General features: G+C 39.4%; 1 protein-coding gene across 3 annotated transcripts in view; it reads left to right on the plus strand.

Annotated features, from left to right (window-relative positions):
* LOC121315017 (F-box/LRR-repeat protein 17-like) overlaps positions 1-16,049 on the plus strand; it is a 272,761-nt gene that overhangs the window by 245,442 nt on the left and 11,270 nt on the right. For 2 of the 3 annotated variants that reach the window (XM_041248866.1, XM_041248875.1), the window contains exon 9: positions 3,920-4,062. The exons of the other annotated variant lie outside the window; for it this stretch is intronic. In XM_041248866.1, coding sequence (XP_041104800.1) covers positions 3,920-4,062 — 143 coding nt within the window. The remainder of the gene's footprint in view (positions 1-3,919; positions 4,063-16,049) is intronic. 3 annotated transcript variants of the gene reach the window in all.

Below are 16,049 nucleotides of genomic sequence, written 5' to 3' on the forward strand. Positions count from 1 at the left end.
CTTATAAGGGTTTACGCTAAACAGCTGTGTTGTTTTTGGTTTGGTAACTTGTCTTGGGTACATTAATGCAGGACAGAGCACAGAATTTTTAAAAATGTTTTCCCTTCATGCCTAGATGTATTTCAGTTATATATTGATAATGTTTACATAGGGGATCACAACAGACTCGTCACTGCTATTCTTTTGTTGTTGTTGTTGTTGTTGTTGCTTTTTGTAAGTAAATGTCAAATTGCAGATTCGCATGAAGCATTAAAGGAAACTGTGGATTATGATTTGGTGCTGGTATAATTCCATGGTTACACTGGGTTGTGTTGGTGGTTATGTCTTGTAGTGGCTGACTACAGCAGTTGTTATTGCGGTTTGTATTTACTTTGATCTTGCTCCATGCATGATTACAGGCCATGCTGGCTTGGTTTGCTTTTGCTCTAAGCTCTGATTATGAGCCCACAGACTGATTGATTGATTAATTGGTTGGCATACGCAATACCAAAATGTTTCTGAAATATACACCATAATGTTTTTAACTTAGTGTATAATGAAACATTTGTCTCTTGCTGATCCAGCAAAAGGACAAACCATGTGTGAGTCATTTTTTAAACGGGTTGGGATACTTTACTATATTGAATTGTTGGAACAAAAATACTATTGCTGCTATTCTAATAACAAAGATATTAATGATATCTGGATTCCAAGGCTTGCTCAATGATCTGCTTACATTCCGAATGCCAGACTGAGCCTTTGCACACCATTTGCACTAAAGCTGTATTGTTTCAGCTGACTGCCTGTGACAATATTAGCCGCTTTCCCAGCTTTATTAAATGCCGTCATCTTCACACATGCTCATAACATCTAAAGTAGTCTGCTGCTTGTTTTTTTAATCAGTTTGGAATAAATCAGCAGTATTCCCAGGTCAGCTCGGAGGTGTTTCATCCGGTCCCAATTCCCTACATTATCATAGGCGTCATAGCTGTTAACCCTGTCCAGAGGACTGCAGTCTCATTACCTCGCTCTAGTACAAATCATATCCTAAGCTCTCTCCCGCTTGACATGCATCACAGGTCCAATCCTAACCCAACCTGCATGTGATTCACAAATGCACCAGCCAAACTCGTATAGCTTTGCAAACTTACCCCAGAAATTAGCCACAAGTTTCTGTACTGGCAAAGTAAGTTGTGTCGTTACTGTGAAACAGCACATGTTTTTCAGTGCTGTTAATACCATTTTTAAAGATTTCATTATCATTTTTTCAGTTTGTTACCATTTCACGATTTTGAATTTCTCAAAATAACATTGCAAATCTGAAAATAATTGCACTGCTATTAAGAGGAGGAGCTGGAGAAAAACTGCAGTTGAATTAAATAGTACAGCTGTGTTTGCACTAGCAAATAGTGTAACCTTCAAAGCAGCATCAAAACACTTTAAATGGGCCAAGTGCAGGTATAGTAGTAGTGTTGCAATTAGAATCGTGCTTCTGCTAATTTATGCAGCCACTGCTTAACCTTTATTTGTTTGTGCCTTATTTTCCCTCTCAAACAGGCTTTGAACTCAAATAATTCTTTAATGCAAACCAATGTTATACCAGTGGGTTCCAGAAGTGCTATTTGCACCCTCCTTTTTACTCCACACTTCATTTGTATTGCTCAAAATATTCATAGAAAACCTCTACCCAACATACTGTACTTCAATTGCATGCTTTCTGTCTATGAACCATCTTGGTGCTTTAATTAAGAGATAATAAATGGCAGATGGTCATTGTCATTTTTACAAATGTACAGATGAAATACAACTTTGACTTGTGGCCTTTGAGTTCCAAATGAGTGCCTAGTGGACATGATTTGTTACTAATGGCATATGTCTTCCTGAGTAGCCACAATTTCCGAGGAGTTAAGTACATTTAATATTTAAATGAATTTGGATGAAAAATCTATATGATTCGTTTAACTGTACACATTTATTGAAGCACTAAAGAGTGTTAGCTTATCACTGGAGTCTATTTAAAGCACTTTCACTTTGTTTCTTAGAGATAGTAGTGTAGTATATTAATCTTTGTCCACATAGATTTCCAATCATTGTTACTGACTGTGAACTACAGCAGTCCATTATAAGAAAAAAAAAATTAAAAAACTGCTTTTAAAGGGGCATCCGTCTGCTGCTGTTTACAGATGTTGAAAATAATCGAGGTGCTGTATTTTCATGGAAAGTTAGTGGCAAAAAACACAATTTTAAACATTAATTTGTAAGGTATCTTTGGTTTGCTGGCTCGAAATCCATGACAAGCAAAGAACAGTTCAGCAGGTAACTTGCTATTTACTGCTTCCACACATAGCTTTATACTAAGTATGTTTACTATACTGCAATTGTTTTTAGGAAAAGGTCTATAGTTGGGGATTTTAAAATGTAATATTCAGTTTGGGGGTGGGGCAGGGGGTTCTGATGTCATGCATATTCAGGGTTGCTACATTATTAACCCTTGAAGAGTTTTTAGTATTTTGCATTTAATCGCTTAAGACCAAAATTGCAATACTGAGAAACCGAAGACAGCAGACCTGAGCAGCCCAAATGTTCGAGACATTAAGGAAACAATAGCTTGTGAATTCAGCTACACTGTTGTAGTGAACAAATTAAGGCGACAAATGATTTTTTATTCAAAAATACTTTATATGAACGATGGGTATACCTCCGATCTAAACACATGTGCACGAGTTACAAACTGACTTCGGACAAGGCCTCAGTACAGCTCAGTGCATGATATGTTTGTATCAGAATTCACAGATATCCATGGAGTCAGTTCTAAAGAGCTGAAAAGACTTATTGCGGGTGGGTCATGAGAGTAGTGCAGACCCAATAAGAAACTATCATCATCTATGGTTGCTAAAGAATAATAATAAAAAAAAAAAATGGTGCCAGAATTTAATGTTGCTGGTGGTATATGAGGTACCCTGGCGCTAGAACCTAGTGCCAAATTTATATACTGTATCTCCTTGTGGAGCACCAATATTGCTCTGGTGTTCAGTATAATTGTATGTCGAGCACTGGTGGCGTGGTATATATACTCTTTAGCAGTATGCTATAATTGACATTTTTTCTATCAATAAACCCACAACCTCCTCCTCTTTTTAACCCTTATAAATAGTTTCTTTATATATTTGTAAATTATCTTCCAGAAGAGGACATTACCGTAATTATTATTGTACAGAGATTTTAAAAATTGCAATTTTTGTGGAATTTTAACTTGAACCAAAAAAATGAATGAAAGTGATGAAACAGCCTAATTTTGCTATAAGTCAGCAAAGGCATTGCCTATTAAAAAGCCTATTAAATACAGCCCACTTTAGGTGGATTTCAAAATCTAGAAGCGTATTGTTCTTTAATGACTGAACAGTGAATTGGTTCATGCGACTAAGCACCGGAAAGATTGTAGGCTGGAGCTTGTTGTTCTAACATGACCGTGACCCAGAACACATGCCTGGGTGATGGATTGGCTTCCAGATCAAACCCTACTGAGCAGAGTTGGCAGGAGCTAAAACAAAGTGTCAAGACAAGGTACCCATCAAAACTAAGGGATATCGCCAAAGGAAAAATTGGCCAGGCTCAGAGTGCATATCCACCAGAGATTTGTGAAGTTAATGCACACCAGGCTGTAGGAAAGGTTCAAGGGCAAAATGAAGCACACTTAGAGTTTACACATCAGTATATTGACATACTTTTGACATATGCAAGTTTATATTGGATTGTTTAAAGGGTTTCATAAACAAATGAAACGATTTCTTGTTATACTTGATGTATTGTCACTTTCGGTTGTAATGATAAAGTGGTTTTCAAGAAAGAATAATATATGTCTGGGTTCAGCTGGTGCCTCAATACTTGTGACTGCCGTTGAAAGAGATATAGATAGATGTTTATTTTTTTTCTGTTGCAGCTTTGATAGCTATTGGCCAGTACAGCACAACCATAGAGACGGTGGATGCAGGCTGGTGTAAAGAAATCACGGATCAGGGAGCCACCCTGATTGCTCAGAGCAGCAAGTCCCTCAGGTATCTGGGACTGATGAGGTGTGATAAGGTAAGAGGCTTTTAGCAGCTGTTGACTGTCTGAACAATGGAAAGGGCAGATCAAGGATTAATCCACAGGTTGGCCTAATTAGCTTGTTTACAGAGATTGCATTTCATATGTCACATCAGGAAATGGCACTTTTACTGGAATCCTGAAATAGGACCTCATTATAATATCGGCTACAGCAAGAGAAGAGGATGTGGATAATTAATAGACAAAAAAATGCCCTTTGTGTTTAGACCATTCAACAGCTCATTACCAGCGTTTCAGAACAAGTTGTTCTGTCACCACAGTACATCTCCAACTTGAATATTAACACTCAAGAGTGCAGAAAACAACAGTTTTCATTGGCACTGAAATATGTAGTTTATACAGAAGGAGACTTGGTTTTGGATCACAAGGTCACATAATCAGATGCTGCCAGAACTTGGACATCATTTATGTTTCAGCACCCAGCTTGTAATCACAATACTGACATCCATCATAAGAGATGTAAATCCTAGACAGTAATGGTCACGTAGTGTATGTTGAAAATGGTCAAGAGTTTTAGCCCAGATCCCTTCAGTAAATGTAAGAATGTCAGTGTAAAACCCCAATAATAATAAAGTATGTGTAGATAATATTTTTTTACAGTGTGCTTCAGTTAGAAACAAAGGTTACAAAAAGGTTACCCAACAAAAGGTTGTTCAGCCTTCTAAGTAAGCCAACATGCTGGCCATAACACTATGTATCTTCCACCATTTTCAGAATAGTCTGATATTACAGCCGACTAGGGATAGAACATCAGCTAATTTGACAGTCGAGTAGCTAAAGTAAATATAGTCGACTTGGTCAACTGTGTAAACGTACTATTTCATAATACTTTGCTGTCTGTGCATGATATTTTTTTGATTGTTTGGAATTTTTTTAAACCTATTTATTAATGCTCTTGAATATCTTTTATATAAAATAATGGATTGCAACTGTGCTTCGGTTCATCTGAAACTGCACGCTTCACAATTACTCTGATTAGTTGACTACCGCTTTGAGGTCAACTGTCACTTCTCTATTTGACAATTCTGTGATACTTGTCCAGAATTACAGAATACCATCAAGCCTAGATATTTGCAGGTCGTTTTTCAAAGGAGCAGGTGCAATCAAAAGTATACAGAATATGATGAAATGGTTGCACTACCCAATTCAGATTGTAGGTAGGGGATCTCCTGGATGTAAAGGGAAAGCAGTCTGTGTGATCTAAAAAAGCAATAAAGTTTTCTATCCACAAATAATTGTCATTGGTTAACAAACACCTTTATGTTTTGTTCTGTTTTTTTTGTTTTGTTTTTGTCCAAACATGTGGTTATATTTCATGTTTCAGACTTAATTTTAACACCGCAGTATGGTTTAATTGAAATAGCTTATAAAACTTGCATTTGGTACATTCTCCAAATGTAATGCTCATTATTCATATTATTCAAATATGCATATTCATATTAATTTCACAGAATGCTTTTTCCAGCTATTTGGGTTTCTGGTCATAATTCTACTGCCGTGAGACATGGGCCCTTTGGGAATAGACCCTTACCTCTGGTGACTCGAACAGAATATCTTAGATCAATTCCTCGTCTCATAACCTGCTGACTTGCCCATGTCCACTACTGTACTTACTTACTTGTCAACCATAAGAGTACATTGGATACAGCATGATCCAACGGTAATGCAATAATACTCAAATCAAAGGTACCAAAGAATGAAATGAAAAACAGTAAAGTAAAAACAAAAGCTTTAAAAACGTTAACAGTTTAAAATAATGTAGCCCTGTCTCCTGTGCATTTTTAGTATATTACAAATGAACTAAATTGATTAATTCCAAAGATGGACACACTCTGACGCAGTTACTTATGTGCAAACACATTTCCAATTTAATTCATTGGAAAGTCATTTGAGGTAACATCAATTCATGAAACATCTCAGATTATGTAATATTAGTGGTACTTTAAAATTACTATTTATTCATGATTCATTATATTAGTAATATGCCAATAGTAACCAGTCTTGCCCACTAGGCACGCTCGTCACTTAACCTCTCATGACTTAGTCTGTCAATGTAAACTTGGAATATTTATTTATTCTTTTCCTTGTTATAAAGTTTGTGAAAAAACAACAAAAAGAAACATTTAACACATAGTAAACACCACAATGTGCTCAGTGGCTGCTGGTGATCTCGGTGTCAGGGGAGGCACAAGTACGGGGGGTTAAAACTTTTTTTCTAATATTATTTTTTTGCCTTTCCCCCAGCATTCTAAGGTCGTCCGTAATCACTTGTAAAGGGATAATATTTACAATAATATTGAACATTTAAACAAAGTAGTTTCTTTTAGTGTTCAGTATTATTAGCATTACAGAAATGGGGATTTTTAACATGATTTCTAACATGGTTTTCAGCTTGCACACATTAACTTTGACAATGAATTAAAGCAAAAACAGGTTCATAAATAACAGTTAGGGCACCATCAGAATTTTGTGATTTCAGTTTTTACCATTTATAAAAAATGCAGTTAGGTTGATTTTAAATGAACTTATGTACACCACAGAACAACACAAAAGAGTAAATCTAGTACAGGCTTCTATTTTTTCCATTCAGTTTGAGTTGATGTGCATTGGAGTAAGTCATTTTATATTGAATTGTATTGAAAAAATTGTATTGTTAACTTTAAAAACGGGTTGTATAAGTAAAAAAACAAAAAAAAACAAAAACAAAGCATACTTTTATTTTTCTACTCCACAAAACAAATGATTGTATTTTGTTTATCCGTATTACTCAGTCATTACAGTAAAAAAAAAAAAAAAAAAAAAAAAAAAAAAAACCTGCAACAGGGAACTGACTGACTTACTTGCAACATTAGAGCTAGTTTTTTTTTTTTTTTATTATTTCTAAGCCTTTTAGCTGAGGATTTTCCAGTTGTAAAAGTCCTTTTTGACATTCTGAAAGGCTAACTTTGCTTACAGTGGGGGAAAAATGCACAGTACATTGAGTCGCCTCTTAAGTTACCATAGCAACAACCAGCAACATTGTTTTTTTTTTTTTTTTTTTTAAGCTAAGACCTGCCCTGTACTGTAGTATGCGTGCCAATTCAAGTTTTACATGTTCTCTTCAAATATGTAATCTCAAACTTAATGCTCTACTGCCATTAAAATGACATATTCTTATTAGCAATTTCAATTTCTGGTTATGGCTTCCCTTCAGATTTTATCTTGAATTTTTTAGTATAATCTAACGTGGCAAATGGAGTCTTAATCAGCCGATCAACTGCGTTATCCTGCATTTGACATTTGACCCCTTCACAAGACAAGCACTAAAATAAAACAATAACAACAAATAGTATGCTTCTTACCACTGATGCGATGCAAAACGAAACAAAGCAATTTCAATTCTCTAACTGCACATACAACTACTTACAGCAGCGATTTAGAAGGGGGCGGGAGGATGTGAATTGCTCCTCCATTTAAAACCTGAGCTCGGATCACTCAGTCTACTAGTGGTAGTGCTGTGTTCCAGACAGACAGGACTCTACTTCAATTAAAACCCATGCTCAGATCGCGCGATGTGCCACTGCTGACACTGTGTTTAATGGGAGAAGGGAGGCTTGCCGCTTGTAAAAAAAAATAAATAAATAACTTTAAAAAGTGAAGCGTTTAATTCTTGCGTGAGGACAGAAGCCTGTGCAGGGTTGGACATCAAAGTGTTCATGAGCCTCTGGAAGGGAGGAGGTCCAGCTTGAAGCTGGAGTGAGTAGCTGGAGTGGACTGTTGCAAGCACCCAGGTGTCGGTGGTGCATTGCCTCCATGCCAGAAGGTGGTGCTTGGTGAACGGGTGCAGGGCCTGAGGCCAGAGCCCGTCAGGGTTGCTGCTGCTTTTGCTGGTCTGTGTTCGGCTGCCGCTGCCTCTGTTGAGGGCGCTGCTGGGGTCTCTGCCGGGCACTGCCCGCCGCTGCCGAAGGTCGTTTGCGGGAGTACTGCTTGCTTTGCCCAGGTGGAGCAGCACCAAGGACAGTGTGCACAATGGTCTGTGGAGCAGCAGCTTTGGGTCTCCATCACTATTGCCCCTGGTGCTGGGTATGAATGGGTCGCGGAAACAGCTCTATGAGCTGCTTTGACGAGTCACTTGCGCAGTAAGACCGCTGCAGCATCTCTTCCACGGCTGGCATGAAGGTGTAGCTGGGGGAAATGGGTGTGTTGGTGGCGTCGCACAACCACAAGGGCCCCCACGTTACATCTGATAGCTTGGCCACTGTGCTGAGCTGTGCGGAGCAGCTGGTCATTCACCAGTCTCAGCTCATTAATAATGAGGAGAAGGCTGGGCAGACAGGTCCTACAATAGCTGCGATTGCTCCTGAGACTGCGGGCAGGGAACAGTGATGGAGCTGGGAGGGGGGGGGGACCGAGCACTGTGGCTCGCAGACGGCTCATGCGAGGGGTTCCTCGAGAGTGTCAGCAAAGGCCTTGAAGAGCCAGAGAAGGTGGAACAACCTTCAGCTATGTCTGCCCTCTTAGCTCTGGACCTCTTTTGAAAGCTGGCGCACACAGCACAAAAGGTGGGATCAGCCAGCGCTCGCTGGGCATGATTGGCACCCAGGCATTAGACGCACAAAATATGGCCGTCCTCTGGGGGGAGGCTGGCACCACATCTCACACAATCGTGGAACGACATTGCTGTACCGAGCTGCTGTACAGGATAAGACACTGGTGATATGCATGGGAGTGCTAAGTACCGAGGTGTATCAGGCACGGGGACACTGAGGAAGTACACAGGGATACACAGGAGTGCTATGCACAGGAGTGTTATGTGTACTGGGGCTATGCATGGAGGAGCAGATAAGTGCACGGAGCATGGGGCACCGAGGGTGCAATGTACAGCAGTACAATGCACAGGGGTGCTGAGTGTACCGGGGCTATGTATGGGAGTGCTATGCACCTGATAATGCACGGTACACGAGGTACCTATGGATGTGCGGGGTACTATGCACGGGAGTGTAATGTACCACCGAAAAAGGCCCAGAATGCACTGGGTTAATGTGCTAAGCTGCCGAGCCGGAGCTACGAGGCGTGGCACACTAACAACTGTAGCCGGTTTGAAGACAGGAACAGTACTTTTTTTTTTCTTTTTTTTTTGGAAAGTCAAAAACAAACTCGGTTTGGCAGAACGCGTGAATGCGGACCAGAATCTGAGATACAAAACAATTTATGACAAAATTGGACAATTTTGGACAAAATCCAAAATGGACGAGGCTGGAAACAGCAGCCGCCGTTTCCCAGCCACCAAAAAACACACAGCTGTGTGATTCAGACTAAAAAAGAATTACCGTCGCATCCAAAGGAAGGGGCAGGCCGGCTTCCGAGGAGGGATAGCGAGGTACTTTTTTTTTATTTTTACCAAAAACAGTCTCCGAAGAGAAAGAGATTCTCTTGGAGCAAGTGAAGACGCATCTGCTCAGGTTGGAGTGAGGAATCAAATGGCAAAGGTTGCTGTGTGATGTAGCGTATTGTTCCAGAATGCAACAGACACGTGGTCACACCGGACCTGTCAGACAGCTTTTTAAATATGTGCTCAAGTCATGTGACACTAGGGTCATTTCCCAACTCGTAAAGGTTGACATTTCGAGATTGAAAGGGAAACTGGCACTACACTGATATACAGTACATTCCTATTGAGACAATAGCCATCCCGTTGTGCCAGAAATAGATACCGGAAACACAAAGACCCATTTTTTTTATTTTTGTCTGAATTGTTTTTCTTTAAAAAAATAGAGAATAATTGGAATAACTTAGCAATGTTGCTTTGGGACTTGGTCATTAGAAGCCAGTGATGGGCTATAAGAGGACCACGACCATGAGTGATAAAGCGTCTTGTAGTGGAGGCTGGTTTTGGAGAAGGACTCGTCATCCACATTAGAAAATGTAAATAGAATTTCACTTAATTGGGTAGATATGTAGGTAGATAGATATGTGTGGGAAATGAAGAGGAGACTTAGCAGGAATGCTGGGATGTTATTTTGTACCAAGATATGTACATTTAAGCCCAACATATGAAGCCTATACCTTAGAACCATCTGCCAATAAGAAACTGCTGTTTATTTGGAAAAATGGGCACCGAAGGATGTAATTCTGTATAGCAAATCAACCTGCTTTTCTTCTTTCCTGCTTTGCTGCAGTCATTTCTGTTTAATCTCAGACAGTCATGTTTTAAAGGCATGAATTATGATTAGTTTTTTGCTGTTGCCACTCTTAGAAAACATACAAGCAGGCATTCACCTTGACATGCCATGAACAAAGCAAGTTGTTTTGTTTTTGTCATTGTTTGTGCCTTTGCTTAGAAATGTCAGGAGGTGGAGGATTTTGTCAATGATTATGACCTATTGACATTTGTTCTGTATGTATTACATTGTTTCAACATGACTGATTTCATGTTTTGTGAAAATGTAATTATATATATATATATATATATATATATATATATATATATATATATATATATATAATATATATAGATAGATAGATAATAGATATCTATCTATCTATCTATATATATATATATATATGGATATATCTATATATATATATATATATATATATATAGTCCCGAATTAAATAAAAACATACGACCCCCTAAAGGGGAGGGGGGATTTCCCCCCTATGCTGCAGCCAATGGGGGGGATTCCAAAATTTTAGGGGGGAATGGCAAAAAAAATACACTTTTGCATATAAAAAAAACTATATATATATATATATATTACTGCATCCATCATCATTCACACTGATATTGCTTTAAAATAAGCTGCTTTCAGGAGACCTAACAGCTGTTTATCCCTGTGAGACAGAGCATTCTCCATTGCTTTTGCCATTGCCAGACGTGAAGTTTTTGCATGCAGCAGAAGATAAATCTGCTTTTCTTTTTAACCAGTGATCCATTTCTTTTTTTAACTCTACACTCAGCCCTATTTCCACCTCTTTTCACTGTTTTCACTAATGTATGTTTAACTACTGGAGATTGTGTGCTGCATGCATATAACATATCAAATGAAAGGCCTGGATCAGGCAATATGTGGTAGAGGTAACGTTTTTTGTTTTGCCACTGCTATATAATATATTGTAATCACACAGATGGCTAAAAAAAAAAAAACAGCAAAATTGAACCTCAATATGAAATGAACAGGGGGGGGGGGGGGTTGGAAGCTGAGCTTCTAAGCTAAGCAAAACCTAAGCTTTGAACTCTGTCACACAATGAGAGGCTTAATTTCAGGCAGTCATAGTTCCAGCTAGGAGTACAATATACACAGATTGAATACGTCTTTGGAAAGCCCAGAGTCTGTACTTTTAAATCATCCTTGTAGGTGGCTTCTACATCACCGCTTGCAAAACAACACCTAGATAGACTTAATATCGTGTCTTTATTTTTTTTCAAACCTGTTTACTTACTACAGTGTACTGAGTTTCTATAAGCTGTATGGAAGAGTGGCAAGAAGGAAGCCATTTCTGAAAAAAGCCCATGTAAAATCCAGCTTGGAATTTGCAAAAAGGCATGTGGGAGACGTGGCAAAAGATTCTGTGGTCCGATGAAACAAAAATGAAACTATATGGCCTAAATGCAAAGCGTTATGTCTGGTGCAAAATCAACACAGCACATCACCCAGGTAACACCATCCCTACTGTGAAGCATGGTGGTGGCAGCATCGTGCTATGGGGATGCTTTTCATCGGCAGGGACTGGGAAGCTTGTCAGGGTAGAGGGCAAAATGGATGGAGCTAAATACAGGCAAATCCTTGAGGAAAACCTGCTTCAGTCTGCAAAAGACCCAAGACTGGGATGGAGAGTCACCTTTCAGCAGGACAATGACCCCAAGCACACAGCCAAAGCGACACTGGAGTGGCTTAATAAACAAGAAAGTGAATGTCCTAGACTGGCCCAGTCAAAGCCCGGATTTGAATCCGATTGAGAATCTGTGGCAAGACATGAAGATTGTTGTCCACCAATGATCCCCATCCATCTGGACAGAGCTTTAACAATTTTGCCACGAAGAATGAGTGAATATTGCACAATCCAGATGTGCAAACCTGGTAGAGACTTACCCCAAAAGACTCTCAGCTGTAATTGCTGCCAAAGGTGGTTCTACCAAATATTCAAGGGGGTGAATACTTATCTAACCAAGACATTTCAGTTTTGTTTTTTATTTATTAACTGTTGTTTCACAATAAAAATTCTCTTGCCTCTTCAAAGTGTTGCATTTAAATGCATCTAGATTTCAGGTTGTAACACAACAAACTGTGAAAGTCCACGGGGGTGAATACTTAATATAGGCACTGTGTGTGTGTATGTATGCATATTGTAAGGTACCAGGGAGGGGGTTAAAATCCTTCCCTGCTAAAAACCTTGTGAGAATGCACATTTGGGTGTTATGGGGTTTAATTGTAATTGTTTTAATGATTTAGTTAATCCTCGGCACCTGATCGTAATTATAAATTAGAGACAGGTGCAGGGTATTTGAGAGGCAGCCAGACTGATCGGGGCTGAGTGAAGAGCCCGACTGCGTGTGTGTCCAGTCGTATTGAAGAGAGAGTGTTGAGAGAAGCCCGTTTGTGTTTTGGTGTTTGTCAGGTAAACGGCTTAGCCGTCCTGTGTGTGAGTCAGGGATCGGCTGGTGTATAGTGAGAGCTCCAAAACGGAGTTAGGTGTTTATTTCTGTTTTGTTTTATGTTTATTAAAAGTGCGAGTCAGCGCTAAAGCAATTCCGTTTCTGTGTCCTGGGTCTACTTTGAAAGGGGCAACGAACGTGAAAAGTGAAAGGATCGTTTACAATATATATATATACATACATACAGTACTGTGCAGAAGTTTTAGGCAGGTGTGAAAAAATGCTGTAAAGTAAGAATGCTTTCAAAAATGAACATGTTAATAGTTTATCTTTACCAATTAACGAAATGCAAGGTGAGTGAACAGAAGAAAAATCTACATCAAATCAATATTTGGTGAGACCACCCTTTGCCTTCAAAACAGCATCAGTTCTTCTAGGTACACTTGTGCACCGTTTTTGAAGGAAATCTGCAGGTAGGTTGGCAAAAAACATCTTGGAGAACTAAGCACAGTTCTTCTGTGGATTTAGGCAGCCTCAGTTGCTTCTCTCTCTTCATGTAATCCCAGACAGACTCTGATGTTGAGATCAGGGCTCTGTGGGGGCCATACCATCACTTGCAGGACTCCTTGTTCTTCTTTATGGTGAAGATAGTTCTTAATGACTTTCGCTGTATGTTTGGGGTCATTTTCATGCTGCAGAATAAATTTGAGGCCAATCAGATGCCTCCCTGATGGTATTGCATGATGGATAAGTATCTGCCTGTACTTCTCAGCATTGAGGAGACCATTAATTCTGACCAAATCCCCAACTCCATTTGCAGAAATGCAGCTCCAAACTTGCAAGGAATCTCCACCATGCTTCACTGTTGCCTGCACACACTCATTCGTGTACCGCTCTCCAGCCCTTCGGCGAACAAACTGCCTTCTGCTACAGCCAGATATTTCAAATTTTGACTCATCAGTCCAGAGCACCTGCTGCCATTTTTATGCACCCCAGTTCCTGTGTTTTCGTGCATAGTTGAGTCTTTTGGCCTTGTTTCCACGTTGGAGGTATGGCTTTTTGGCCTCAAGTCTTCCATGAAGGCCACTTCTGACCAGACTTCTCCAGGCAGTAGATGGGTGTACCAGGGCCCCACTGTTTTCTCCCAATTCTGAGCTGATGGCATTGCTGGACATCTTCTGATTGCGAAGGGAAGTAAGCATGATGTGTCTTTCATCTGCTACAGTAAGTTTCCTTGGCCGACCACTGCGTCTACGGTCCTCAACGTTGCCCGTTTCTTTGTGCTTCTTCAAAAGAGCTTGGACAGCACATCTGGAAATCCCGGTCTGCCTTGAAATTTCTGCGTGGGAGAGACGTTGCTGATGCAGTATAACTACCTTGTGTCTTGTTGCTGTACTCAGTCTTGCCATGGTGTATGACTTGTGACAGTAAACTGTCTTCAACAACCTCACCTTGTTAGCCGAGTTTGGCTGTTCCTCACCCAGTTTTATTCCTCCTACACAGCTGTTTCTATTTCAGTTAATGATTGTGTTTCAACCTACATATTGAATTGATGATCATTAGCACCTGTTTGGTATAATTGTTTAATCATAAACCTGACTATATGCCTACAAAATCCCTGACTTTGTGCAAGTGTACCTAGAAGAATTGATGCTGTTTTGAAGGCAAAGGGTGGTCACACCAAATGTGGATTTGATTTAGATTTTTCTTCTGTTCGCTCATTTTGCATTTAGTTAATTGATAAATATAATCTATTAACATGTCTATTTTTGAAAGCATTCTTGCTTTACAGCATTTTTTCACACTTGCCTAAAACTTTTGCATAGTACTCTGTGTGTGTGTGTGTGTGTGTGTGTGTGTGTGTGTGTGTGTGTGTATATATATATATATATATATATATATATATATATATTGTGCTTGAAAGTTTGTGAACCACTAGTGTAATTCTAGAAATTTCAAGTTTTTACTATGAAATCCTTGTTTAATCAAAACCAGTCTTTGCTTTACTAAAAGAAAGGGTTTATATTTACAAATTCCATGTGTTTTTTAGAGGCATTGATGCATGTAGTAGAATAAAGATAAGAAAGGTAAATAAGAATCAGTGCATGTGCAAAAATAAGTGAACCTCAAGTTCCATTAACTCAATCAAGGAGGTAACTATAATCACGTGGGTAAATAATTGGGTACCAAGTTAACCAATCAAAGAATAGATCTCCAGGACAAAGTTTGGGTGGCGCTCTCCTATGTACTTGTCAGTTTGGTCTTATCCGTACAGGTCGGTCTAACACACGCCATGCCACAATGTAAAGAGACCTCTGAAGACCTCAGAAAGAGAGTTGTAAGTGCTCATCAGTCTGGAGAGGGTTACAAAACCATTTTGGGCTCCATCAGTCCACTGGAAGACAAATATCTACAAATGGAGAAAATTTAAGACCACAACCTAGATGTGGACGTCTTTCAAAATTATCCCACAGAGCAACATGAAAAATCATAGAGGAGGATAAAAAGAACCCCAGAACCACATCAAAGGATCTGCAGGCCTCTCCTGCTGCAGCTGATGTCAATGTTTATGCTTCAACAATAAGACACAAACTGAATGGCAATGGTATTCATGGGAGGATAGCCAGGAGGAAACCTTTGCTCTCTAAAATGAACATCGCTGCTCGTCTTAAGTTTGCAAAAGACCACCTGGATGATCCTGTAGACTTTTGGAAGATTGTTCTCTGGATGGATGATTCTAAAATTGATCTTTTTGGGCACAAACACAAATGCTACTTTTGGCGAAAAAAAAAAAAAAAAAACACTGCCCTCCACCAAAATAACCTTATCGCACCTGTCAAGCATGGTGGTGGGAGTGTCCTGGTTTGGGGCTGCTTTTCTGCCTCTGGCCCTGGACGACTCGCCATCATTGAGGGAACCATGAATTCAGAGTTATATCAAAAAATTCTGCAGGAGAACATCGGGCCATCTGTCCGCCAGTTGAAGTTGCGCTGAAAATGGGTATTGCAGCAAGACAACGATCCTAAGCATTCTAGCAAATCTACCAAATGGATTAAGAGGAAGAACTGTTGTGTTTTGGATTGGCCAAGTCAAAGTCCAGACCTCAACCCTCATGGATGTGAGAGACTGATTAGTAACTACAGGAAATGCTTTGGTTGAAGTCATCACTGCTAAAGGAGGTGCCACAAGTGATTGAATCAAAAGGTTCACTTACTTCTGCACACAAGGATTTTTGAGTTTCTGTTACATAAACATGTTTTGTAAAATAAATAGTGCAAATCTATCTCATTTTTTGTGTGTTTCTGTTATTCAGGTTATCCTCATCAAAAATTTAGATTTAAATGAAGGATTTATAAGGTTCTTTGACTGAAATATATGAAAAAAAGAC

Source organism: Polyodon spathula, chromosome 1 (assembly GCF_017654505.1).
Source record: "Polyodon spathula isolate WHYD16114869_AA chromosome 1, ASM1765450v1, whole genome shotgun sequence".
Classification (NCBI taxonomy): domain Eukaryota; kingdom Metazoa; phylum Chordata; class Actinopteri; order Acipenseriformes; family Polyodontidae; genus Polyodon; species Polyodon spathula.